The sequence below is a fragment of the Scardinius erythrophthalmus genome (genome assembly GCF_964197995.2).
Source record: "Scardinius erythrophthalmus genome assembly, chromosome: 2".
NCBI lineage: Eukaryota > Metazoa > Chordata > Actinopteri > Cypriniformes > Leuciscidae > Scardinius > Scardinius erythrophthalmus.
Genome location: NC_138222.1, coordinates 70,065,162 through 70,091,009, shown reverse-complemented (window position 1 = coordinate 70,091,009; position 25,848 = coordinate 70,065,162). Strand labels below are relative to the sequence as shown.

At 42.6% G+C, this 25,848-nt stretch overlaps 1 protein-coding gene across 1 annotated transcript; it reads right to left on the bottom strand.

Annotated features, from left to right (window-relative positions):
* Positions 1-12,307: 12,307 nt before the first annotated feature.
* LOC308681206 (uncharacterized protein) lies at positions 12,308-20,773 on the bottom strand. Its single transcript, XM_081349873.1, has 3 exons — positions 20,449-20,773; positions 15,998-16,312; positions 12,308-12,744 (listed from the first exon to the last, which is right to left on the bottom strand). Exons 1-3 carry the CDS (start codon positions 20,560-20,562, stop codon positions 12,589-12,591), a joined length of 585 nt encoding a protein of 194 aa, XP_081205999.1. The 5' UTR covers positions 20,563-20,773; the 3' UTR covers positions 12,308-12,588.
* Between the last annotated feature and the right edge of the window lie 5,075 nt (positions 20,774-25,848).

Below are 25,848 nucleotides of genomic sequence, written 5' to 3'. Positions count from 1 at the left end.
TGACATGGGCTCCAGCGTAAACAGTAATATTATAAACTGATCACTTATATAGATCAGTGCATCACAGACAGCATTCATGGAAAACTCAAGTAGAAACTCGAGCATTCAATTGAAAATAATTTAAATTAATGCATGGGAATTTCTATGCATTTAGATCTCCTAAATAGTTAATATTTACACAGTTGTCTATTTTATTATTGCTCACACATTACAATGTTCATGTTTCTGTGCATCATCTATATACAATAATATTATAAACTAATCATTTATATTGATCAGTGCATCACTGGCTATCAAATCTAAGAATAAATGGATCTGCAATTGTTAGGATATAATAATAAACATCAGAACACTACATTTTAATTCTACTGTATGTGAAAATGTATTAGTTAATTGACAGCCACTGAACAGCTATTGTAATTACAGATACAAAGTCGAAATTGATCAATTTTCTATTATTTTCTTTCTAAAATGAAAACAAATGTATTCATCCTTGGATATTAGAATACAATAACTTACAAAACCATCGCCAATATGCATTTCAATGCACAGGTAAAACGTTTCACATATGAAACGCAACTGTCAATCAGTCATTCTGACCATCACGGGAAAAGAATATGAAAATATAATAAACTGCGAGAAAACAAACTGATTTATTAAGCAATATTTGTTTTAGTGAGCAAAAATATCATGCAGTGAAATCATAATGACAGTATTCTCCACTAAGCGGGCTAACTCGGGTTGTTTTGGGGGCGAACAGTGCATCAGTTTCACTGACGCTGGATCAGTTACTCACAGTGAACACAGGTAGTCTCGTGTGCTGCTCCCACACACAGCCTTAAGACATTTCAGGTGTCCTCCGCAGTGGCACTGCCCTCTCCGTCCATCGGCTCCTGGCTCTCGCACCGTCACTTGTGGAGCGCTCATGTGGTCGGAGCGAAGTTCATTTGCGAGTTTCATTATGAAGTTCTCCGTGACATCCTCTCATTGCTGCATTTCTTGAACTGGACGGAAGCATTTATTGCAGCCAGGACATTATACACAAACACTGGCCATCTGCGTGTGGGGGCTTTCACTGAGTTTCACACGTTGCATTGTCTTTGCTCCGTTACGCGTGGGGGGTGCTCTCGTCTGCTCCTCTTTACTGTGCCAGGCTGGTTTTCTCGTCCGGTAGTGCCTTGGCCAGTTCGAGGGAAGTATAAAGGTTGTTCCTCCCCTTCCCCAGGTAAGGCTCAACCATGTTCAACACCACACTGTCTCCTGGTCGCTGGCCTGGCCTCCGCGTTTGGTCTTCACCCAGATATGGCACACCATTCACCATATATTTGGTAGAACTTTATACCAAATTTATCAGGTTTGCTTGCGATACACTTGGTGAAGCTGCTCCTGGCTTTTGTCGGGAAGAGCTGCTCATCAAGCGCTGCTGTTCTGGACGAGTCTCTCCCCAACCTCGGTCATCAGGGCAGACCTGTCCTCCTGCGGGCGTGCGTCTGGGACATGGTCTCCTTGAAAAATGCACAGCCCCAGTCGGCCGAGCAAAAGCTCGCTAAGTCCATGCTTTTTCCACGCTGCGCCCCCGAATGTAGAGTAGAGCAGTGAAGGCCTTTAGTGCATCCACTGTCCCATGGGCATCTTCAGCGGTGAGCGGTGGGCATCTTCAGCAGTGGGCATCTTCAGCAGTGGGCATCTTCAGCAGTGGGCATCTTCAGCAGTGGGCATCTTCAGCGGTGCGCATCTTCAGCGGTGGAGCGGTGGGCATCTTCAGCGGTGGAGCGGTGGGCATCTTCAGCGGTGGAGCGGTGGGCATCTTCAGCGGTGGAGCGGTGGGCATCTTCAGCGGTGGGCATCTTCAGCGGTGGGCATCTTCAGCGGTGCGCATCTTCAGCGGTGGAGCGGTGGGCATCTTCAGCGGTGGGCATCTTCAGCGGTGGAGCGGTGGGCATCTTCAGCGGTGGGCATCTTCAGCGGTGGGCATCTTCAGCGGTGGGCATTCTCAGCAGTGGAGCGGTGGGCATCTTCAGCGGTGGGCATCTTCAGCAGTGGAGCGGTGGGCATCTTCAGTGGTGGAGCGGTGGGCATCTTCAGCGGTGGAGCGGTGGGCATCTTCAGCGGTGGAGCGGTGGGCATCTTCAGCGGTGGAGCGGTGGGCATCTTCAGCGGTGGGCATCTTCAGCGGTGGGCATCTTCAGCGGTGGGCATCTTCAGCAGTGGGCATCTTCAGCGGTGGGCTTCTTCAGCAGTGGGCATCTTCAGCAGTGGAGCGGTGGGCATCTTCAGCGATGGGCATCGTCAGCGGTGGAGCGGTGGGCATCTTCAGCGGTGGGCATCTTCAGCGGTGGGCATCTTCAGCGGTGGGCATCTTCAGCGGTGCGCATCTTCAGCGGTGCACATCTTCAGCGGTGGGCATCTTCAGTGGTGGAGCGGTGGGCATCTTCAGCGGTGGAGCGGTGGGCATCTTCAGCGGTGGGCATCTTCAGCGGTGGGCATCTTCAGCGGTGCGCATCTTCAGCGGTGGAGCGGTGGGCATCTTCAGCGGTGGGCATCTTCAGCGGTGGAGCGGTGGGCATCTTCAGCGGTGGGCATCTTCAGCGGTGGGCATCTTCAGCGGTGGGCATTCTCAGCAGTGGAGCGGTGGGCATCTTCAGCGGTGGGCATCTTCAGCAGTGGAGCGGTGGGCATCTTCAGTGGTGGAGCGGTGGGCATCTTCAGCGGTGGAGCGGTGGGCATCTTCAGCGGTGGAGCGGTGGGCATCTTCAGCGGTGGAGCGGTGGGCATCTTCAGCGGTGGGCATCTTCAGCGGTGGGCATCTTCAGCGGTGGGCATCTTCAGCAGTGGGCATCTTCAGCGGTGGGCTTCTTCAGCAGTGGGCATCTTCAGCAGTGGAGCGGTGGGCATCTTCAGCGATGGGCATCGTCAGCGGTGGAGCGGTGGGCATCTTCAGCGGTGGGCATCTTCAGCGGTGCGCATCTTCAGCAGTGGGCATCTTCAGCGGTGCGCATCTTCAGCGGTGCACATCTTCAGCGGTGGGCATCTTCAGTGGTGGAGCGGTGGGCATCTTCAGCGGTGGGCATCTTCAGCGGTGGGCATTCTCAGCAGTGGGCATCTTCAGCAGTGGAGCGGTGGGCATCTTCAGCGGTGGGCATCTTCAGTGGTGGAGCGGTGGGCATCTTCAGCGGTGGGCATCTTCAGCGGTGGGTATCTTCAGCGGTGGGCATCTTCAGCGGTGGAGCAGTGGGCATCTTCAGCGGTGCGCATCTTCAGCGGTGCGCATCTTCAGTGGTGGGCATCTTCAGTGGTGGAGCGGTGGGCATCTTCAGCGGTGGGCTTCTTCAGCAGTGGGCATCTTCAGCGGTGGGCATCTTCAGCGGTGGGCTTCTACAGTAGTAGGCATCTTCAGCAGTGGAGCGGTGGGCATCTTCAGCGGTGGGCATCTTCAGCGGTGGGCATTCTCAGCAGTGGGCATCTTCAGCAGTGGAGCGGTGGGCATCTTCAGCAGTGGGCATCTTCAGCGGTGGAGCGGTGGGCATCTTCAGCGGTGGAGCGGTGGGCATCTTCAGCAGTGGGCATCTTCAGCGGTGGGCATCTTCAGCGGTGGGCTTCTTCAGCAGTGGGCATCTTCAGCGGTGCGCATCTTCAGCGGTGGGCATCTTCAGCAGTGGGCTTCTTCAGCAGTGGGCATCTTCAGCGGTGCGCATCTTCAGCGGTGGGCATTCTCAGCAGTGGGCATCTTCAGCGGTGGGCATCTTCAGCAGTAGGCATCTTCAGCAGTGGAGCAGTGGGCATCTTCAGCGGTGGGCATCTTCAGCGGTGGGCTTCTTCAGCAGTGGCCATCTTCAGCAGTGGAGAGGTGGGCATCTTCAGCGGTGGGCATCTTCAGCAGTGGAGCGGTGGGCATCTTCAGCAGTGGGCATCTTCAGCAGTGGAGCGGTGGGCATCTTCAGCGGTGGGCATCTTCAGCAGTGGAGCGGTGGGCATCTTCAGCAGTGGAGCGGTGGGCATCTTCAGCAGTGGGCATCTTCAGCGGTGGAGCGGTGGGCATCTTCAGCAGTGGGCTTCTTCAGCAGTGGGCATCTTCAGCGGTGCGCATCTTCAGCGGTGGGCATCTTCAGCGGTGGGCATCTTCAGCAGTGGGCTTCTTCAGCAGTGGGCATCTTCAGCGGTGCGCATCTTCAGCGGTGGGCATCTTCAGCAGTGGGCTTCTTCAGCAGTGGGCATCTTCAGCGGTGCGCATCTTCAGCGGTGGGCATCTTCAGCGGTGCGCATCTTCAGCAGTGGGCATCTTCAGCGGTGCGCATCTTCAGCGGTGGGCATTCTCAGCAGTGGGCATCTTCAGCAGTGGGCATCTTCAGCGGTGCGCATCTTCAGCGGTGGGCATTCTCAGCAGTGGGCATTCTCAGCAGTGGAGCGGTGGGCATCTTCAGCGGTGGAGCGGTGGGCATCTTCAGCGGTGGGCATCTTCAGCGGTGGAGCGTTGGGCATCTTCAGCGGTGGAGCGGTGGGCATCTTCAGCAGTGGGCATCTTCAGCGGTGGAGCGTTGGGCATCTTCAGCGGTGGGCATCTTCAGCGGTGAGCGGTGGGCATCTTCAGCGGTGGGCATCTTCAGCGGTGGGCATCTTCAGCAGTGGGCATCTTCAGCGGTGGGCATCTTCAGCGGTGGGCATCTTCAGCAGTGGGCATCTTCAGCGGTGCGCATCTTCAACGGTGGGCATCTTCAGCAGTGGGCTTCTTCAGCAGTGGGCATCTTCAGCGGTGCGCATCTTCAGCGGTGGGCATTCTCAGCAGTGGGCATCTTCAGCAGTGGAGCGGTGGGCATCTTCAGCAGTGGGCATCTTCAGCGGTGGAGCGGTGGGCATCTTCAGCGGTGGAGCGGTGGGCATCTTCAGCAGTGGGCATCTTCAGCGGTGGGCATCTTCAGCGGTGGGCTTCTTCAGCAGTGGGCATCTTCAGCGGTGCGCATCTTCAGCGGTGGGCATCTTCAGCAGTGGGCTTCTTCAGCAGTGGGCATCTTCAGCGGTGCGCATCTTCAGCGGTGGGCATTCTCAGCAGTGGGCATCTTCAGCAGTGGAGCGGTGGGAATCTTCAGCAGTGGGCATCTTCAGCGGTGGAGCGGTGGGCATCTTCAGCGGTGGGCATCTTCAGCGGTGGAGCGGTGGGCATCTTCAGCGTTGGGCATCTTCAGCGGTGGGCATCTTCAGCGGTGGAGCGGTGGGCATCTTCAGCAGTGGGCATCTTCAGCGGTGGAGCGTTGGGCATCTTCAGCGGTGGGCATCTTCAGCGGTGAGCGGTGGGCATCTTCAGCGGTGGGCATCTTCAGCGGTGGAGCGGTGGGCATCTTCAGCGGTGGGCATCTTCAGCAGTGGGCATCTTCAGCGGTGGGCATCTTCAGCGGTGGGCATCTTCAGCGGTGGAGCGGTGGGCACCTTCAGCGTTGGGCATCTTCAGCGGTGGGCATCTTCAGCGGTGAGCGGTGGGCATCTTCAGCGGTGGGCATCTTCAGCGGTGGAGCGGTGGGCATCTTCAGCGGTGGGCATCTTCAGCGGTGGGCATCTTCAGCGGTGGGCATCTTCAGCGTTGGGCATCTTCAGCGGTGGAGCGGTGGGCACCTTCAGCGTTGGGCATCTTCAGCGGTGGGCATCTTCAGCGGTGAGCGGTGGGCATCTTCAGCGGTGGGCATCTTCAGCGGTGGAGCGGTGGGCATCTTCAGCGGTGGGCATCTTCAGCGGTGGAGCGGTGGGCATCTTCAGCGGTGCGCTTGGCGAGCGCTGTCATGACGTCACCCGACTGTATAACAGTATAACTCTCTGTGCCGTCTTTCGCCGCTTCATGCCGCTCGAGTGCTCTTGTGGTTGGCACAGCACAAAAATAAATCCTAAAGCCTAATTAGTTTGTTTTATTTCATGAACTATGTATTTTATCAGGGCTAATATTAGCCTATGTATGGGCTAAGAAACTCACAAGATCGCAGCCTAACGTTCCTGGAACATCTCCATCAGCCTCATCAAGGCTCTGATCATGGGCCTCGCTGGCAGTCACTCTTCTTGCTGACATTGCTCTGATATTCTCTTTTCAATTTTTCAATTTGGTTTTAGCTCGAAGCTAAAGCTAGATTCCAGCTTTGCAATAGACCTTTGCTGCGTTCCAGTCCAAAATTGTCATGCCCTTCACTCGCTAACTTACCTCCGTCTCACTCACTCGGATGTACGTCATTGCTTGTGTTGCACGAGTGCCCACTACTGGCGGAAACTGCAATGGGCTGAACTGGAACGTCCTAAGCCCTTGATCACTTGGAATCAGCTGTGGAGTTGATTTATTATTTACATCTGTTTCCCTTTAAGAATTTGTTTAATGCAGCATCCAAATGTACATAGGTGTGCGTGGGTTGTTTTAAATTAAAAAAATATATATAATTAATATATCATAGAGTTGTTTGTTGTGGTGGTGATTAGACGAGATCTTTGGTGACGTCACAATCGTACTGCATTGTGGGACATATAGGTGCCTGAAGTGTACATATGAAGTAGACTCGCTCCCTCGGTCAAAATCGAGGGTCTGTCCATCTAAACTTCCCTCGTCCACTTCACGAAGTGGAACACACTTCAAAATGGCGGCAGGGATTCCCCCGAGGGGAAGTGCTTAGGCAAGTTCGCAAGTGCGTGTCTAAAAGTGCACTGGAACGCAGCACTTATGCGCCAGAGAAACGAGCGCGCCGCCATCTTTCGAATATTGTCTTTTAACTTCCGTTTTTGCGGTCGCTCTGTGTATTTCTATGGCGCTGCTGTCCAGGAGTAATTACCTCTTGAAGTGGATTTACTTAATGTAAAGTTAACGAAAATTATCATGAGGACTGTAATGTTTAAAGCAGATGTCTTAACCCTTAATCGCTGTTTGGGGTCATTATGACCCCACTGGACTTTTCTTTCATTTTTTAAAAATGTTACCTTCATATCAGAGGCATGAAACTCTGGGACTTTTCCTAAATAACCTATCTAAACATGCACAAAAAAACTGGGCTTGATTTGGTTGTTCTAAAGGTGTGTAAAAAAAAATTTACCGTTTAAGCTGTTTGGGGTCAAAATGACCCCACATTGAAAATGAATGGGAAAATGAAAAAAATGACTTTTTTTTATTTTGTTTGTCAAAAAAATAAAATTAAATCCATTATAAATCTGAAAATTTATACATATAAACCAAGGTCTGGTCCTAGAGCATAAATAAAAAGTAGAACGAACTTTCTATCTCATACACACACACACACAGACACACACAAACACATAAACAAACACACAAATGTATGTGTTTGCAACAGAGAGCATTTTTACAGAAATTGGTAAATAAAATAAACAAAACTGGCATAAATCTAAAAAAATTTACATTTAAATCAAGGTCTGGTCCTAGCGCATAAACCCAAAGTGGAACGAACTTTCTATCTCATACACACACACACACAAACACACACAAACACACACAAACACACATGTATGTCACTGCAACAGAGAGCATTTTTATAGAAATTGGCAAATAAAATAAATAAAACTGGCATAAATCTAAAAAAAAAATTACATTTAAATCAAGGTCTGGTCCTAGAGCATAAACCCAAAGTGGAACAAACTTTCTATCTCATACACACACACACACACACACACACAAACACACACAAACACACACGTGTATGTCCCTGCAACAGAGTGCATTTTTATAGAAATTGGCAAATAAAATAAACAAAACTGGCATAAATCTAAAAAAAAATTACATTTAAATCAAGGTCTGGTCCTAGAGCATAAACCCAAAGTGGAACGAACTTTCTATCTCATACACACACACACACACAAACACACACATCTATGTCACTGCAACAGAGAGCATTTTTATAGAAATTGGCAAATAAAATCAACTAAACTGGCATAAATCTGAAAAATGTCACATATGCAACATGGAACAAGCTTGTTCACACACACACACACACACACACACACACACACACACACACACACACACACACACACACACACACACACCACAGTCATGTCATAGTGGTGACTTGTAATGGTTCTGCAAATGTATGTATAATAATTTGCAAAAGCAGATAATTCAAAATATATCAGAAAACAACAACAAATTCTAACTCTGACAAAAATACAGATTTTTTTATGTATTTCAAAATGTTTAAATAAATATTCACAAAATATATATATCAAAGTTGTGAGGAGAAGTTGAAGCATCACAAACAATAAAGTGAAAATGAATGAGTCTCTATGGCCCTCTATTGGATATATGTGGTCATTGCACTTTCTTTCTTTAATTATAATTTCTAAAATTTTTCCACAAACTAGCAGATGTCAGTATTCTATCTCTAACACATAGAGCAATGTCCAAAAACTATTTAGATTTAATTAAGATCATCATTTAAGTGATTTTTTCTTTAAAAAATCATTTTTCATGAGCCAATTTATGGCCTAGTTATGTAATTGTGCAGTAAATAGGTAAAAAACTTCAAAATTTCCACAAAAACACAGCATAAATGTATAGTTGAGAAGTAAATAAAAAAAATGATATATAGTTTTCCATATAAAAAATGTATATTTCCTTATGCAATTGCTCTTTAAAAGTTTGGGGTCAAAATGACCCCAAACAGCTTAAATGTTGTCCTTTTTTAACAGCGATTAAGGGTTAACAAATGTCAGTCGACCGGGAAGATTTTAAAACGAGCCGTTCATTCATAAACACGCAAAATCGCTGTGAAAATACAGACCGGAAGTCAAAAGACAACGAGCGCGGCGCTGAGAAAGGGCGGGGCTACATAAGGTCTATAGCCTGACTACGTCAGACTTCGTACTTCTGCTCAATTTCATTTAGCTTCTGTACTCAGTCTGAGATAGCGACCTATCTCCCCGTTTTCCTCCGGCCTGAAAACAGCCGGCCAATCAACAAACAGAGGGCGGGCTGAGAGCCGTGACGTAGACGCTGATTGTACCGTGGATGCATAGATTTACTTCACATAATCTGCAAAAGTCGTTCACAGCCATGTTCACTCCGGTATTTCGCTCGATGGTTTTGTTTTCGTATCATACATGTGTTTACAGTGGAAGTTAGATGCGGCTGAGCATGCGCATAACACACGCCATAAGGTCTATAGCCTGAACAAACAACTGTTGTTGCTAGGTAACGGCGATGCATCTTCAAGAGCGGGAAAAAGGAGCAAACGGTCAGTGTGACTGTTATGGCCATTGAAGATAGAAATACTCAAAACTCTTTTGTGTCTTGTAATTTTAATAAAATAACAATGATAAAATAAAATATAGACACATTTAGGAAAAGTCAGGGTCCTATAGTTACATGGGTTTTATTTCAACAAAGTTAGTACATTGCAAAGTTTTAAAAGTCAAAATGACTGCCTTGGCAGCTCTAGTGTTAATGCATGCAAATTATGTATTTTTTTAGACCTCCTAAATGGTTCATATTTATAAAATTATCAATATTGCTCATGCATTACAGTGTTCTGTTTCTGTGCATTTAATATGTGACGCTTTTATCTAAATCTGATCTTAAAGAATTCATTGAGTAAATATGACTGTATCTCGAGTATAAGGGAGTATATCTCGTATTGAAGTATAGTTAATATATAAATAAGTACATTTTACTGTATATTTTGAGTAATGCTAATTAACTGCATGTATTTAAATATAAAAACGTGTTATTCTGAGGTGGTGCTTGTATTTACACGTTTTCATTATTACAGTTGTAATGAATTATATCATTTCTAATGTATATTTTTAAATGTAAAGTGAGAGTTTGCTATCGTTTTATTATTTCTGGTTTTCATTTTAAACGTTTGTTGTTGATTAAATTGATATTTATATATAATTTCAAGGAACATGCAGAATAAATAAATAATTCTCGGTGTTGCCCAGAATCATTGTGATTATCGCATAATTAATTTAGCAAAATATTAAGAGAACTCATCAGTTAATATTAATGTGTAAAAATATTACTGTTATTCAGGGAGATAATGTGTGTTCTTTATTTGTCAAGCTTTTTATTATTGCAGTTTGTATTATTAATTTTTAAAGTTTATTATTTTATTAAAAACACAAACAACACACACACACACTGGTTTCATCCCATAATTTATTGATTAATATAGACATGTCATTATGCTGTGATCAGTAATATACAGTAAAGGCGTGAAGCGAGAGTTAGTGTGCGAGATCACAGATCAAACAGTGCATAAACATCTGAATATGATTCACAGCATTCATAACTTCTGCTGGTATTAGTAGCAAACAAATGCGTCACAGTGTTACATTTACAGTAAAATTTTATAAATAAAGAAATTAATATATTAATCATTCAGATTTTTGGTTATAAGTATAGTGTTTTTTTTGTTTTTCTAAAAAATGATACTATTATTTCCAGTAATGCCTTTGATTTTCATTTAGTTCACAACGAAATATGACTTCCATCATACAGTAATTCACAGTCTAAGTCAAGGCTACATCATCAGTTAGTACAGTATGAGTGTTAGTCGCATCATACAGGGCGTATTCATATCTCTGTCATGTATATTAGTCATTAAACACTTCATTCCTTCATCATTGTCTTATAGCCTAAATCTAATACTTTTGTTTGTTTGTGTGTGAAACGACACTACACACACGTACAGGAGTTTCTCCTGAACGGAACAATATTTAGCTCTAAATTAGAGATTTGTGTGTTTGAACTGCATATAAAATTTCCATGCATTTGGGTTTGAACTAATAAACTTAATGTGATTTATATCTGTCAGTCATGCATAACTGAAACAGTTCAGATTTCATGGCATAGTTTATTATTAACTATTTGTATCTATTTGACTTTCTTTAAAATAATCTTTTTTTTTTTTGTTTTTTTTTTTTTTATCAGCGTAAACACGTTCTGTGTGAAAATAATTAAAAATTAGTGATGCACCAATATGAAAATTTTGGCTGATACCGAATACCGATAATTTTTTATATTCGAAAGGCGATAACCGATATATTGGCAGATAAATCTGAATCTGAATTTTTAATATAATTTGTGAGAGTCTGATTACAAACACAAGTCTCTCACTATTAAATCCATGTCCAAAACACACAATATAATGTTCTCATGATAATTTTATGTAGCCGATATGACCTTTGTATATTCAGTCACCTTTTACCTTTGTAAAAACTGTATTTTCGTTTTAATATATCGGCCTAATTTTCTTATCGGGCCGATAACATTAAAAATGATCATATATCGGCCGATACCGATATCGAGCATCCGAATTAAATTAATTCGGTTCAAAAGTATGAACATAGTTTAAAATACGACTAAACAATATTCAGTCAGTTAAAATGAGTGAGAGTGAAACAAACTGATGATAAATATATAAACCTGCGGCTGTTGTGTGTTAAATCTGAGCTGTTTCAATAATGCATAACTAAACAAATATTAAAACTGTGTGAATCAAACACGGAATTCAAAGACATAAATCCTAATTATTTTCGATCAGAAAATCCTGCCATCATTTACTCACATTCATGTCGTCCCAAACCTGGAACCATTTATTAGAAACAGTGACCTCACTTTAGATTTTAGCGTATTTTTGATGATTTCTGTCAGTTTTGCGAGTCACTGCCGGCAGAAGAGAGAGGGACCCACCAGTACTGACCCCTGCTGACCCCCAACCCTCGGGGGTCAGTGACACACCGATGGTAAAATCAATTTGTGTTTCAGCTAACAAGTGTGTAAGTGACGCTGAAGTGTGTGTGTGGAGATCCAGAGGTGATGTATTTCACAAATCAGCCCTAATTGTTTTACCATATTACATTATTATGGATTGTTTTCTCACAATATCTAGACCCCAGAATCAGAATAAAGATATCTGGAGTCTCAGAATCTTGTTTTTTTGTCTCGTTTTCAACTGAATTTACTTCAGAAGTATAATTATATGAGATTTGTTTGTTTTTTTAAGCATAAACCTAACCTTTTTGGGAGTTTTATAAAACAAAGACAAACAATTTGTAATTTAATGTTAAAAATTTTGCTGGGCAACGATTAATCACATCCAAACTAAAAGTTTGTTTACACATAATATATGTGTATGTATTATATATAAATATCTTTGTATATATAAACATACATGCATAACATGCATGTATATATTTAAGAAATATTTGCATGTATATATATTTATATATAATTTTTTATATATATAAATATATTTTTTTTCTTAAATATATACAACATGCATATGTGTGTATTTATATATACAAAATAATTATACACCGTACACACACATATATTACGTGTAAACAAACGTATATTTTGATTGATCGTTGCCCACCACTGAAACCTAATTCAAAGCATATCCTCTGGAAACCAGCAGATGTGATTTAGTGGATGTTTAGAGTTTTATTAACCTAATGTCTGATACGTCGTTTATACTGAGATGCTGGAGAACGTTTATGTAACCACTTTCCTCAACCTAACACATCGTTTAGGTCACACTGGTTGAGTCTGGCCTGGTGTGACCCATGTAACAGTCTTGGGTGTGGATCTGGACTGAAGAACTGAAGATGATGTGTTTAGAGGATCTGCTGTTGCTGTTGTTGTTGTGTCTCAGTGTGGAACACGTGCAGTGTTTGCGAGGCCGACTCGGTCCAGTGGATGAGCTCCAGCAGAACTCGATAGGTCCAGAGTTTAGCAGCAAAACTACCAGAACCTTCAACTTCATCCTGACCCTGAGAACCAGAGACGAGACACTTCATTAACATCAACCTGTGTGTGTGTGTGTGTGTGTGTGTGTGTGTGTGTGTGTGTGTGTGTGTGTGTGTGTGTGTGTGTGTGTGTGTGTGTGTGTGTGTGTGTGTGTGTGTGTGTGTGTGTGTGTGTGTGTGTGTGTGTGTGTGTTAAATAAAGACATCATCAGTCTGGATCCACAGAGCCTCTAGATAAAACACACATTTTAAACCCACTCTGTGGTCAGTTTGAGGCGTTATAGGCACAGAAATAGACGAGACACACACACACACACACACACACACACACAGATCCAGTGAATCTTTCTGATCGCGAGCCAATCGTCGGTTCATAGGAAACGCATTCATTATGTTGCGCTTCATGTCGTCATCTATGAAGGAAAGTGTAGGAGATCCGCTGAGCTAAAAGCAGAAACACAACTAACACACACACACACACACACACACACACCAGTATAGCGTGACACATGTCATGAAAATAGATCAGCTTTTACAGTAACAAGCTTTAGCGTGACAGAAAACTACAGAACGTGCAAATCAACCGATGCAATAATTTCACTGAAATTTCAATGAATATCAATTTTCCAACCTTGAATATTTTCATATTCTAGTATTTTTCAAGCATACTCATACTTCTATTCCATTCATTTTAATTTTCATTTAGCATAAATTCATAGCAGTATTTCTAAGCGGAGGTTCAAAACCTCTCTCCGTTTTAGAGCCAAAGAAATGCAGCGCTGATTAATTATCACATTTAATAGTAATGGGTTTTATGGATTGATTTAGCATACTTTTTTTTTTTTTTTACAGAGTAAATTAAATAAAAATATAAGGAAATTGTAAATGCATGATGGGATGTTGCAATAAATGAATTAAAGTACAATGAAATTTAAGCATTAATCATTTAAGGAACTTTCTTTTGTTTCATGCAACATAAAAAGGATGTCAAATACTCTCAATGCATCTTAGGGTTCGTTTTTAAAAACTCGATTCCTGTAAACCACCCAATAAAACCATTCCTCAAAAATACAGCAGTTCTGCAGACCCACTATCATCAAGACTGGGACAGGTGACATAAATATGTTGGGCATGAAATATATTTATTTATGAAATACTCTTTTTATTAGGCTTATATTTTTGGGTCGCAACATTTCATTATGTATTCAATTATTTTGTAAAATATTGGTTTGTTTTATATTGTCTGCTACATTTTATCTCATTTTCATGTTTCACGAAAAAATAAGAAACTTACAATTTTACTTTTTAAGTCACAAAGCTTTAAGTTGTCACTTTAAGTTTTACGTTTTTAAGTCACTTTAAGTTTTATGTTATTTAAGTCACTTTAAGTTTAAGTTAAGTCACTTTAAGTTTTACGTTTTTAAGTCACTTTAAGTTTTACGTTTTTAAGTCACTTTAAGTAAAAAAAAAAAAAAAAAAAAAAAAAAAAAAAAAAAGGTTTACAGTGTAATGTTTCCCTGTACAAAACTCCATTGTGTTTTAAAAGATCTTTCCCAGCAAGATTACCGGATCCCGAGGCGACTGCGGGAAAAGAGCTTTAGGGTTTAGCAGTGCAGCTTGGGAAGGGTTTGATGTCCAAATGCTTATCGCTGCTTCTGTGTCAACTTCAGCGCGCCAGAACAACGGCTCACGTGATCCAGAGCACATTTATAACACATTCCTTTCAAGCATCATGTCAACGCAGACAATGAGAACGATTCAGCCGAGATATCGGCAGCTTTGTTGAGTTTTCTGATTCTGAAGCAGAAGCTGAGCGTAGCTGATATAGACTGGTTTTATTCTGGATAGAGTAACAGAACTGGTATTTTGCTTGTGTAACAATGGTCAGATTTACACACAAGTTCATGTGTTTTACTGAATTTGGATTAAGCAAGAAAAACACCACAGGTGAAAATCAAGTCAAAATCTGCTGAGGGGAAATAATGGAACAACAGTTTTACTATTATTTACAACAGGAGCTGCATTCTCATGGGTTTAAATAAGAGATTTACAATAAAAATAACTTTGATGCATTTTGAAAAGAGTGCATCAAAATTAACTTGATTTTGTTTTAAAGTCAATGAATTTGCGACAGCTGAATGTAACATTTTTGACAAGCCAAACGTGTCAGTCTCTGAGTAACATGCAATTTATATCAAAAAATAAAGTTTATTCCATAAAATAAGACATTTTTATGCATGAACTATATTCATGATTTCAATAATTCCCCATTCATGATTTTGGCAGTAGAGGACCTGTTAAATGAGTGATGTTGAGATAGTCGTCCAGCTCTGACGGGTGTGTGTGCGTTCGGTGTGTTTCTACTTTTAGCTCCACCGGACCTCCTACATCAGGATGTGCGGCACACCAACACTTTCCTTCAAAGATGCTGACGTAGTATATATTATATTATAAACTTGACCGGTTATTTTTAGAATGTAGTTTGATTTGAAGAAACTAATTTATTGATATATATTGTAACTGAAATATACAGACGCATATAGATAAAGATCAATAAATAAACACTGAAATGTGTATTTGGGATGTTTTCTTTCCTCTAGTCTAGGGAAATTAGACCAAAATCTCAAAAATTGACGTGTGCCTGAAGCATCTCGCCTTAAATACTGTGAAAATAAGCGTTCTTGGAATTTTAGAGATAATTTATTTGTTACCTGCATGTCAATGTAAAGAGGAATGCAAAAGAAAATAAATAAATATGAATAATTTACTATGTGAATAATATGCATTAGACATTACATCAGGGTTTCCCAAACTGTGGTTCGTTAAGCTTATACTTAAATATATTTTATGATCTTGTATTTGATGAAGTTTGCATCATCGTTATTTTCCTGTTTATTACAGTGAAGCTGCTTTGAAACAATCTGTATTGTACAAAGCGCTGTAGAAATAAAGCAAACTTGACTTAATTAAATCATAAGAATGCACGTCCTAAAATAAGATATATTGTATTTGTTTACCTGAATATCAATGTAAAGAGAAATGTAAAAGAGGGGAAAATCAATAAATTATGTAGAATCTGAGGAGACGGTGCGCAGCCTTCTGGGAATGTCAGTTTACATTTTTTCACTGTAAATTACACAATGACCTGTTCTTTTCACTTCCAACAAGTTAGATCTATCTTCACCATATATAGTACGGAAACTTTCTGTTAACCAATAAACAGTTTTTCACCATAGCATTTTTACTGTTAATATCATGATATTTTTTGACCGTGTACCTCATCGCACTGAATCTGAGGAGACGGTGGGCATCCGCCTTCCCCGTCCCTCAGCAGGGCTCCGGTGCTGTGGACCAGATGCCCGAGCCGATCCCTCACGGCCTTCCTCAGGCTCTCGTACTCTCCGGCCAGCTCCTCTCCCATCTCCTCCACCTCGCGCTGGATCAGGCACTCCAGCAGCTCCATGCAGCGGCGCAGGGCCGAGCGCACGTGGCCCACCTGCTCCCCAGGGGTCAGGGCCTCGGGACAGGGCCCGAGGGACACCAGGCGATCCCCGCCCGGGACGTGAGGCGACGGGAAACTCTCACGCTCGCTCTGAGGAGAAGGAGGAGGGTGTAGTGATCAGTGTTGGGTAAAGTTACTTTGAAAAGTAATGCATTACAATATTGCATTACTCCCTTAAAAAGTAACTAATTGCGTTACTTAGTTACTGTTTTAGAAAAGTAGTGCATTACAATATTGCATTACTCCCTTAAAAAGTAACTAATTGCGTTACTTAGTTACTGTTTTAGAAAATAATGCATTACAATATTGCATTACTCCGTTAAAAAGTAACTAATTGCGTTACTTAGTTACTGTTTTAGAAGAGTAGTGCATTACAATATTGCATTACTCCGTTAAAAAGTAACTAATTGCGTTACTTAGTTACTGTTTTAGAAAAGTAGTGCATTACAATATTGCATTACTCCCTTAAAAAGTAACTAATTGCGTTACTTACTGTTTTAGAAAAGTAGTGCATTACAATATTGCATTACTCCCTTAAAAAGTAACTAATTGCGTTACTTAGTTACTGTTTTAGAAACGTAGTGCATTACAATATTGCGTGACTCCCTTAAAAAGTAACTAATTGCGTTACTTAGTTACTGTTTTAGAAAAGTAGTGCATTACAATATTGCATTACTCCCTTAAAAAGTAACTAATTGCGTTACTTACTGTTTTAGAAAAGTAGTGCATTACAATATTGCATTACTCCTTTAAAAAGTTACTAATTGCGTTACTTAGTTACTGTTTTAGAAACGTAGTGCATTACAATATTGCATTACTCCCTTAAAAAGTAACTAATTGCGTTACTTAGTTACTGTTTTAGAAAATAATGCATTACAATATTGCATTACTCCGTTAAAAAGTAACTAATTGCGTTACTTAGTTACTGTTTTAGAAGAGTAGTGCATTACAATATTGCATTACTCCGTTAAAAAGTAACTAATTGCGTTACTTAGTTACTGTTTTAGAAAAGTAGTGCATTACAATATTGCATTACTCCCTTAAAAAGTAACTAATTGCGTTACTTAGTTACTGTTTTAGAAACGTAGTGCATTACAATATTGCGTTACTCCCTTAAAAAGTAACTAATTGCGTTACTTAGTTACTGTTTTAGAAAAGTAGTGCATTACAATATTGCGTTACTCCCTTAAAAAGTTACTAATTGCATTACTTAGTTACTGTTTTAGAAAAGTAGTGCATTACAATATTGCATTACTCCCTTAAAAAGTTACTAATTGCGTTACTTAGTTACTGTTTTAGAAACGTAGTGCATTACAATATTGTGTTACTCCCTTAAAAAGTAACTAATTGCGTTACTTAGTTACTGTTTTAGAAAATAATGCATTACAATATTGCATTACTCCCTTAAAAAGTTACTAATTGCGTTACTTAGTTACTGTTTTAGAAACGTAGTGCATTACAATATTGCGTTACTCCCTTAAAAAGTAACTAATTGCGTTACTTAGTTACTGTTTTAGAAAATAATGCATTACAATATTGCGTTACTCCCTTAAAAAGTTACTAATTGCGTTACTTTGTACGATCCCCGCCTGGGACGTTCGCTCTGAGGACCAGAGGTGGACGAAGTACACAACTTCCTTATTTGAGTGAAAGTACAGATACTACTGGTCAAATTTTACTCCGTTACAAGTAAAAGTTGTAAAGACTGATTTTTACTTAAGTAAAAGCGCAGAAGTACTCACTTTTAAAAGTACTAAAGAATCAAACGTAAAAAGTAAATGTCAATGCATTGTTTTATCATTGTTGCAGTACCTTAAGCCTCTGAAGCTCTCTCGCTCTCTCTCTCTGAGGAGGAGGAGGAGGGTGTAATGATCAATTCATTTAATATTCAACAATATTATTGATCTCCTGCACTGACATCATTATATGAGAACTGAACTGAGCTGGACGATGACATTACTCCAGAGTGGCTATATATAGTAAATGAACTAAATTAATAACTCTTTTACAACAAAAATTAACCATCACTGAACTTACTTAAGCTGGACTGTGATGATATTTTCTTCTGGAAACAAACTTTGTTGCATTATTTTGCTGTTATCACTGTAAAGCTGCTTTGAAACAATGTAAAAAGCGCTGTATAAATAAATGTGCCTTGACTTGTAATTAGTTATTACAGGAAACGTTAGTCACTGGCTCTGCCCACGTGATGGCTACCGTTAATGCACCGAGATCTGTTTTTATTCCCACATGCGTCGCGCCACCTGTAATTACCTGAACATCCCTCTCTGAGTCACATGCACAATGCATTTGATATCAATTATGCAGTGTGTGTTACGCCACCTCTGCAGACACACTTCACAACGGGCGTTTTCTGACGGGACGCGTACAGCAAACAATAAAACGTTTCAGAATCAGTTTCACTCAGATCAGTTTTTAAAAAGTGAAATTTGTGGTTAAAAAAAAACGCCAGCTTTGGTTGCCAGAACTTACTTTAAAAATATAATATAACTGAATTAATGTTAATCATCCACCAATGCCACAATTTTCAAAACGTCATAATCATTTGTTAACACACAAGTATTCGTTACTTCAATGAGCTAATTCATTAATTCATTGTTTCTGAATTAAATTATTACATTCTTTAAATTAATTAGCTAACTGTGATTTTGTATATGTGCATTTCTGAAATACATAACTCAGACAGTTTCCTCTGATAACAGAACACTGTAACTGTAATGTGGACTCATGCATAGCTTCTGTAAAGCTGCTTTGAAACGATGTGTATTGTGAAAAGCGCTATACAAATAAATGTGAATTGAACTGAATATACCAGCTGAAGTACTGATATCTATATGATACACTGAAAACCACAAAACACAGGTGGATAAAAGAACAAAAACATAATGAATCAAAGTCCATCACAAGCTGAGGAAAATATTAATATATGCACAGAAATATGAATTTTCAATTTATTTACAAAGCACAATTAAAACAGCGGAGGTTGACCATAGTGCTGAACAAGATCATTTCATTTAAAAGAAAAACTGAAAAATATATATGCACATAAGATGCAGTGTCACACATACAATTACAAAACACACACGACACTAAAATAATGCAACGAACATTCATTTAACAACATATGATCCTAATGTGCATAACTGATATGAATAAACCGTCACGTGTTCATTTGAGGTATTTCACTGTAAATTAAACAATTTCACTAGAATTAAAGGTTTTTTACTTCAAAAAAAGTGTGAATTTAACAGTATTTGTTTTTTCTCTGTAAATAGCAAGGGAATTTAATCAGTCATTAGGTTTTTACTGAAGCACTTTTAGTCTTTCACTGCTAAAATTATTTTTCACCGCATACTTTTGTAGTTTTGTTTACACTTTCAACATTTCTTACAGTAACAGGAGAAAAGGTTTCCCATAACTTCTGCTGCTGATGGCAAAGATCACGTGTCCAGTCCAACTCTATTCCAGTATTTCAGCACACATTCATCTGACACTTTCAAAGCCAAATTAGACAGCCGTCCAGGTCATGCTTTCGTCCTCTAAACCCACACTCACACGATAAACATGCTGGAAGCAGATATTTAATAAACACTCAAACTATAAAGGCTGTAAGCGAGTCGTCTGCTGCGGCCTGTGCTTGTACACAACTGTCATCAGTCCTGTTTGGCCTACGTCAGTCCTCACTGGTGAGTGTGTGTGAATGATTCCTGTGCCTGGCCTGTAGTTAATCAGTTTACAGATGCTGGGTCTGGATTGGCTGAGAGTCACTGCAGTAAATAACATTATGAAGAGATGCTGGCTGTTAATTGAATAAATGCAGGACATGTCTGTGTCTTAAACCCCAGTGAGCACCCTATCTAGACAGCATTTCTGAACAAAACCCTCAACTAGTTTCCTGGTCTTCCTCAGAATTGTCAGGGGTTTGGGGCAATTTTCAGCTGGTTAGGTTAGTTACACAAAGAGCAAGAGAATTATAATTTTAAACCCTAAAAAACCTAGCGAGTTGCCTAGCTAGACAGCATTTCTGTGCACCATATTAAGGCATTATTATAATAATATAACAATAAAAAGCGGAAAAACTCTGAACTGAAGCATCATCATCATTATTATTATTATCAGCGTTACTGCAGCGCGAGGCGCGCCGTGATTGACAGCGCGAGTGAGTGTCGTCATGCTCGCGTGAATAACGGGACCCGTATACTCACGTAGAGCTCGAGCAGACGCGTGCAGTCGCGGTGCAGGAGGCGTGCGAGCCTCGCGGCGCTGTCCGTCGCGGATCTCCCGGTGCCGGGCGCGTCTGAGTCCGCTGAGCCCTCCATCGCGACGCGGCTCCGTTATCGAGCTGATGCCGACGCGCGTGCCTCGAGCCTTTTAAATATCACGCACGCACCGATCGGAGGGCTCGCGTGCGTCTGTAGGACACCGGAGGGCGTGATGACGTCACCCGCTCCGGTTCCGAGAAATTAAAAGCTCCGGGACCCGCGCCAGCTTCACTTAAAATGAGCCATAATTACAAACCGCAAGAAGCGCGTCATAATTCAGGGTGAGCGGTTTACCACAGTTGGCTATATGACACACCTGACACACCAGCTGATGTTGTTATTATTATTATTATTATTATTATTATTATTATTATTATGTTGGCTCGTTATTCTAATTTGAACTTATCTACTAATTATCTATAAATAATCATCTACCAGTTTAATACTTACACGTTGAAACCTGCACCTGCACAACTACTTAAAAAAGCCTTCTGGTCTCAAATTTCTCAAGCGACATCAGTCTTGACTTTTTATTTATTTATTTATTTAAATCTAGTTATTTATTATTATTTGCAATATCTGCAGCATTTTAACTGGCCCACCAAAAACAACATTAACATATTTTGTGTGTATGTTTCATTTTAATGCTAATTACAATATATTTTTCATTAAACATTGCGGAAAAAAAATAGCCAAATTATAATTAAAAAAACTAAGTGGTGAATATGATATCAAAAAATAATTCTAATAATTTTGACAAAACTTCATAATTATTATTGCTTGGTATAATTGACCCTTCGCTAAGCCCCGCCCTCCTTAGTTACTGTTGCTACGCCTGTCAAGCTTTTGCGCCTGGCACGTCTATTACAGTATGTATGCACCAGTTTCACACATTCCTAAGGAGATAATTAGTAATTTTTGGCGAACAGGTGAAAATATGAGAGAGCAAGACTGCAGTATGCATTCGAGGGCTATATCCACAACATAATATGCAAACGATTAGAGAATAATTTCATAAAAATTTAAGCTAAAGCCTATAACGTTAGGTCCCAGCGTACGCTGATCATTCAAATGGGAAACACACAAATTGAGGAACAGCTTTGTGCATGCACAGCAGCGTAACTGAAATTTGAAAATATTCTAATATTATAAATCAAACAGCTTATCCATAAGTATTGTGGAATAAACACAAGATATTAGCCTGACCACTTTGCAATGATAACATTCTCCCGCTTATATTTGTAGCACGTCAGGCTACTGCTCACACGTTGTGGGTCACATTAGTGACTAACTTACAAAGTTTGCATACCAACCTTTTCCTTGGAGATCTCCGGCAAGCCCCCTGATGTTCCCTCCTTTTACTAACTACCTTTTACTTTCACTAGACACCAGGAGAGTCGTGATCGGATTGGGGTAAAGTTACTAGTTTGGCCGTCGATTAACAAAATGCTTAAAAATATATTTTTAAGAAACATTAAATTATGTCAGTGAGCCTCCGTCTTGCCTTTAATCACACTGCTTGATCCACGAGCTGGACAATAACTTTATTCTAGAGCTGCTATAAAGCCAAAACACTTTACTTTTAATTTCCTATTATCAATATAAAGCTGCTTTGGAACAATCTACATTGTTAAAAGCGCTATATAAATGAAGATGACACCCGGCATTTCTCCCCTTGTGTTTTAGGTTTCGGGAAGGGAACAAAATCCACCACCCCATCCAAACGTTTACGATACCGGGTATCTGATTTGCACAATCCATACGCACAACGCTTCGGCATGTTTCCCTCGTGCAAAAGCTTGCCAGACCTCCCGCACCTAGTTACGGTTGCTAAGCCATGAGTGGCCTGTGGCGGTTTTCGGGAGTGGCTTAGCGAAGGGTCAATTAAACAAAATACAACATTTAATACATCACTCAAAACCAAATATTTAAGTTTGTGAGGCATAAAACACACTAGTATGACCATATTAGCCCGGTTCTGTCAAAACTGCACTGGCTCCCTATTAAACATCATAAACATTTTAAAATATTGCTGATTACTTACAAAGCACTAAATGGTTTAGCTCTGCAGTGCTTGAGCGAGCTCTTAACGCATTATAGTCCGTCACGTCTATTGCGATCTCAAAACTCTGGCCAGTTGATAATACCTAGAATATCAAAATCGACTGCTGGCGGTAGATCCTTTTCCTATTTAGCACCAAAACTCTGGAACAGTCTTCCTAACTTTGTCCGGGAAGCAGACACACTCTGTCAGCTCAAAGCTAGACCTGAGCCTAGACACGACCACAACGCATGATGTAATCAGCCGGATCCGGGCCGTATCCAGATCAGATGGTGGACCTGCGCCTAGACACGACCACAACGCATGATGTAGTCAGCCGGATCCGGGCCGTATCCAGATCAGATGGTGGACCTGCGCCTAGACACGACCACAACGCATGATGTAGTCAGCCGGATCCGGGCCGTATCCAGATCAGATGGTGGACCTGCGCCTAGACACGACCACAACACATGATGTAGTCAGCCGGATCCAGGCCGTATCCAGATCAGATGGAGGACCTGCGCCTAGACACGACCACAACGCATGATGTAGTCAGCCGGATCCAGGCCGTATCCAGATCAGATGGAGGACCTGGACCTAGACACGACCACAACACATGATGTAGTCAGCCGGATCCAGGCCGTATCCAGATCAGATGGAGGACCTGCGCCTAGACACGACCACAACACATGATGTAGTCAGCCGGATCCAGGCCGTATCCAGATCAGATGGAGGACCTGGACCTAGACACGACCACAACACATGATGTAGTCAGCCGGATCCAGGCCGTATCCAGATCAGATGGTGGACCTGCGCCTAGACACGACCACAACACATGATGTAGTCAGCCGGATCCAGGCCGTATCCAGATCAGATGGAGGACCTGCGCCTAGACACGACCACAACGCATGATGTAGTCAGCCGGATCCAGGCCGTATCCAGATCAGATGGTGGACCTGAGCCTAGACACGACCACAACGCATGATGTAGTCAGCCGGATCCGGGCCATATCCAGATCAGATGGTGGACCTGCGCCTAGACACGACCACAACGCATGATGTAGTCAGCCGGATCCGGGCCGTATCCAGATCAGATGGAGGACCTGCGCCTAGACACGACCACAACGCATGATGTAGTCAGCCGGATCCGGGCCGTATCCAGATCAGATGGAGGACCTGCGCCTAGACACGACCACAACGCATGATGTAGTCAGCCGGATCCGGGCCGTATCCAGATCAGATGGTGGTCCTGCGCCTAGACACGACCACAACGCATGATGTAGTCAGCCGGATCCAGGCCGTATCCAGATCAGATGGAGGACCTGCGCCTAGACACGACCACAACGCATGATGTAGTCAGCCGGATCTGGGCCGTATCCAGATCAGATGGAGGACCTGCGCCTAGACACGACCACAACGCATGATGTAGTCAGCCGGATCCGGGCCGTATCCAGATCAGATGGTGGTCCTGCGCCTAGACACGACCACAACACATGATGTAGTCAGCCGAATCCGGGCCGTATCCAGATCAGATGGTGGACCTGCGCCTAGACACGACCACAACACATGATGTAGTCAGCCGGATCCGGGCCGTATTCCGATCAGATGGTGGACCTGCGCCTAGACACGACCACAACGCATGATGTAGTCAGCCGGATCCGGGCCGTATCCAGATCAGATGGTGGACCTGCGCCTAGACACGACCACAACGCATGATGTAGTCAGCCGAATCCGGGCCGTATCCAGATCAGATGGTGGACCTGCGCCTAGACACGACCACAACGCATGATGTAGTCAGCCGGATCTGGGCCGTATCCAGATCAGATGGAGGACCTGCGCCTAGACACGACCACAACGCATGATGTAGTCAGCCGGATCTGGGCCGTATCCAGATCAGATGGAGGACCTGCGCCTAGACACGACCACAACGCATGATGTAGTCAGCCGGATCTGGGCCGTACCCAGATCAGATGGAGGACCTGCTCCTAGACACGACCACAACACATGATGTAGTCAGCCGGATCTGGGCCGTACCCAGATCAGATGGAGGACCTGGACCTAGACACGACCACAACACATGATGTAGTCAGCCGGATCTGGGCCGTACCCAGATCAGATGGAGGACCTGCTCCTAGACACGACCACAACGCATGATGTAATCAGCACAGATCCAATGTTAGGATCTGTGCCTAGACAAGACCACAACGCATGATGTAATCAGCCGGATCCGGGCCGTATCCAGATCAGATGGAGGACCTGCGCCTAGACACGACCACAACACATGATGTAGTCAGCCGGATCTGGGCCGTATCCAGATCAGATGGAGGACCTGCGCCTAGACACGACCACAACGCATGATGTAGTCAGCCGGATCTGGGCCGTATCCAGATCAGATGGAGGACCTGCTCCTAGACAAGACCACAACGCATGATGTAATACGGCCTGGATCCGGCTGACTACATCATGCGTTGTGGTCGTGTCTAGGCGCAGGAAGAGCAACTTTGACTGAAATAACCACTCATTACAACCGAGGTATGCAGCAAAGCATTTGTGAAGCCACAACACGCACAACCTTGAGGCGGATGGGCTACAACAGCAGAAGAGAGGCGACAATTTGCACGAGCTCACCAAAACTGGACAGTTGAAGACTGGAAAAATGTTGCCTGGTCTGATGAGTCTCGATTTCTGTTGAGACATTCAGATGGTAGAGTCAGAGTTTGGCGTAAACAGAATGAGAACATGGATCCATCATGCCTTGTTACCACTGTGCAGGCTGGTGGTGGTGGTGTAGTGGTGTGGGGGATGTTTTCTTGGCACACTTTTGGCCCCTTAGTGCCAATTGGGCATCGTTTAAATGCCACGGCCTACCTGAGCATTGTTTCTGACCATGTCCATCCCTTTATGACCACCATGTACCCATCCTCTGATGGCTACTTCCAGCAGGATAATGCACCATGTCACAAAGCTCGAATCATTTCAAATTGGTTTCTTGAACATGACAATGAGTTCACTGTACTAAAATGGCCCCCACAGTCACCAGATCTCAACCCAATAGAGCATCTTTGGGATGTGGTGGAACGGGAGCTTCGTGCCCTGGATGTGCATCCCACAAATCTCCATCAACTGCAAGATGCTATCCTATCAATATGGGCCAACATTTCTAAAGAATGCTTTCAGCACCTTGTTGAATCAATGCCACGTAGAATTAAGGCAGTTCTGAAGGCGAAAGGGGGTCAAACACAGTATTAGTGTGGTGTTCCTAATAATCCTTTAGGTGAGTGTATAAGTCGCTGTAGAAGTAAA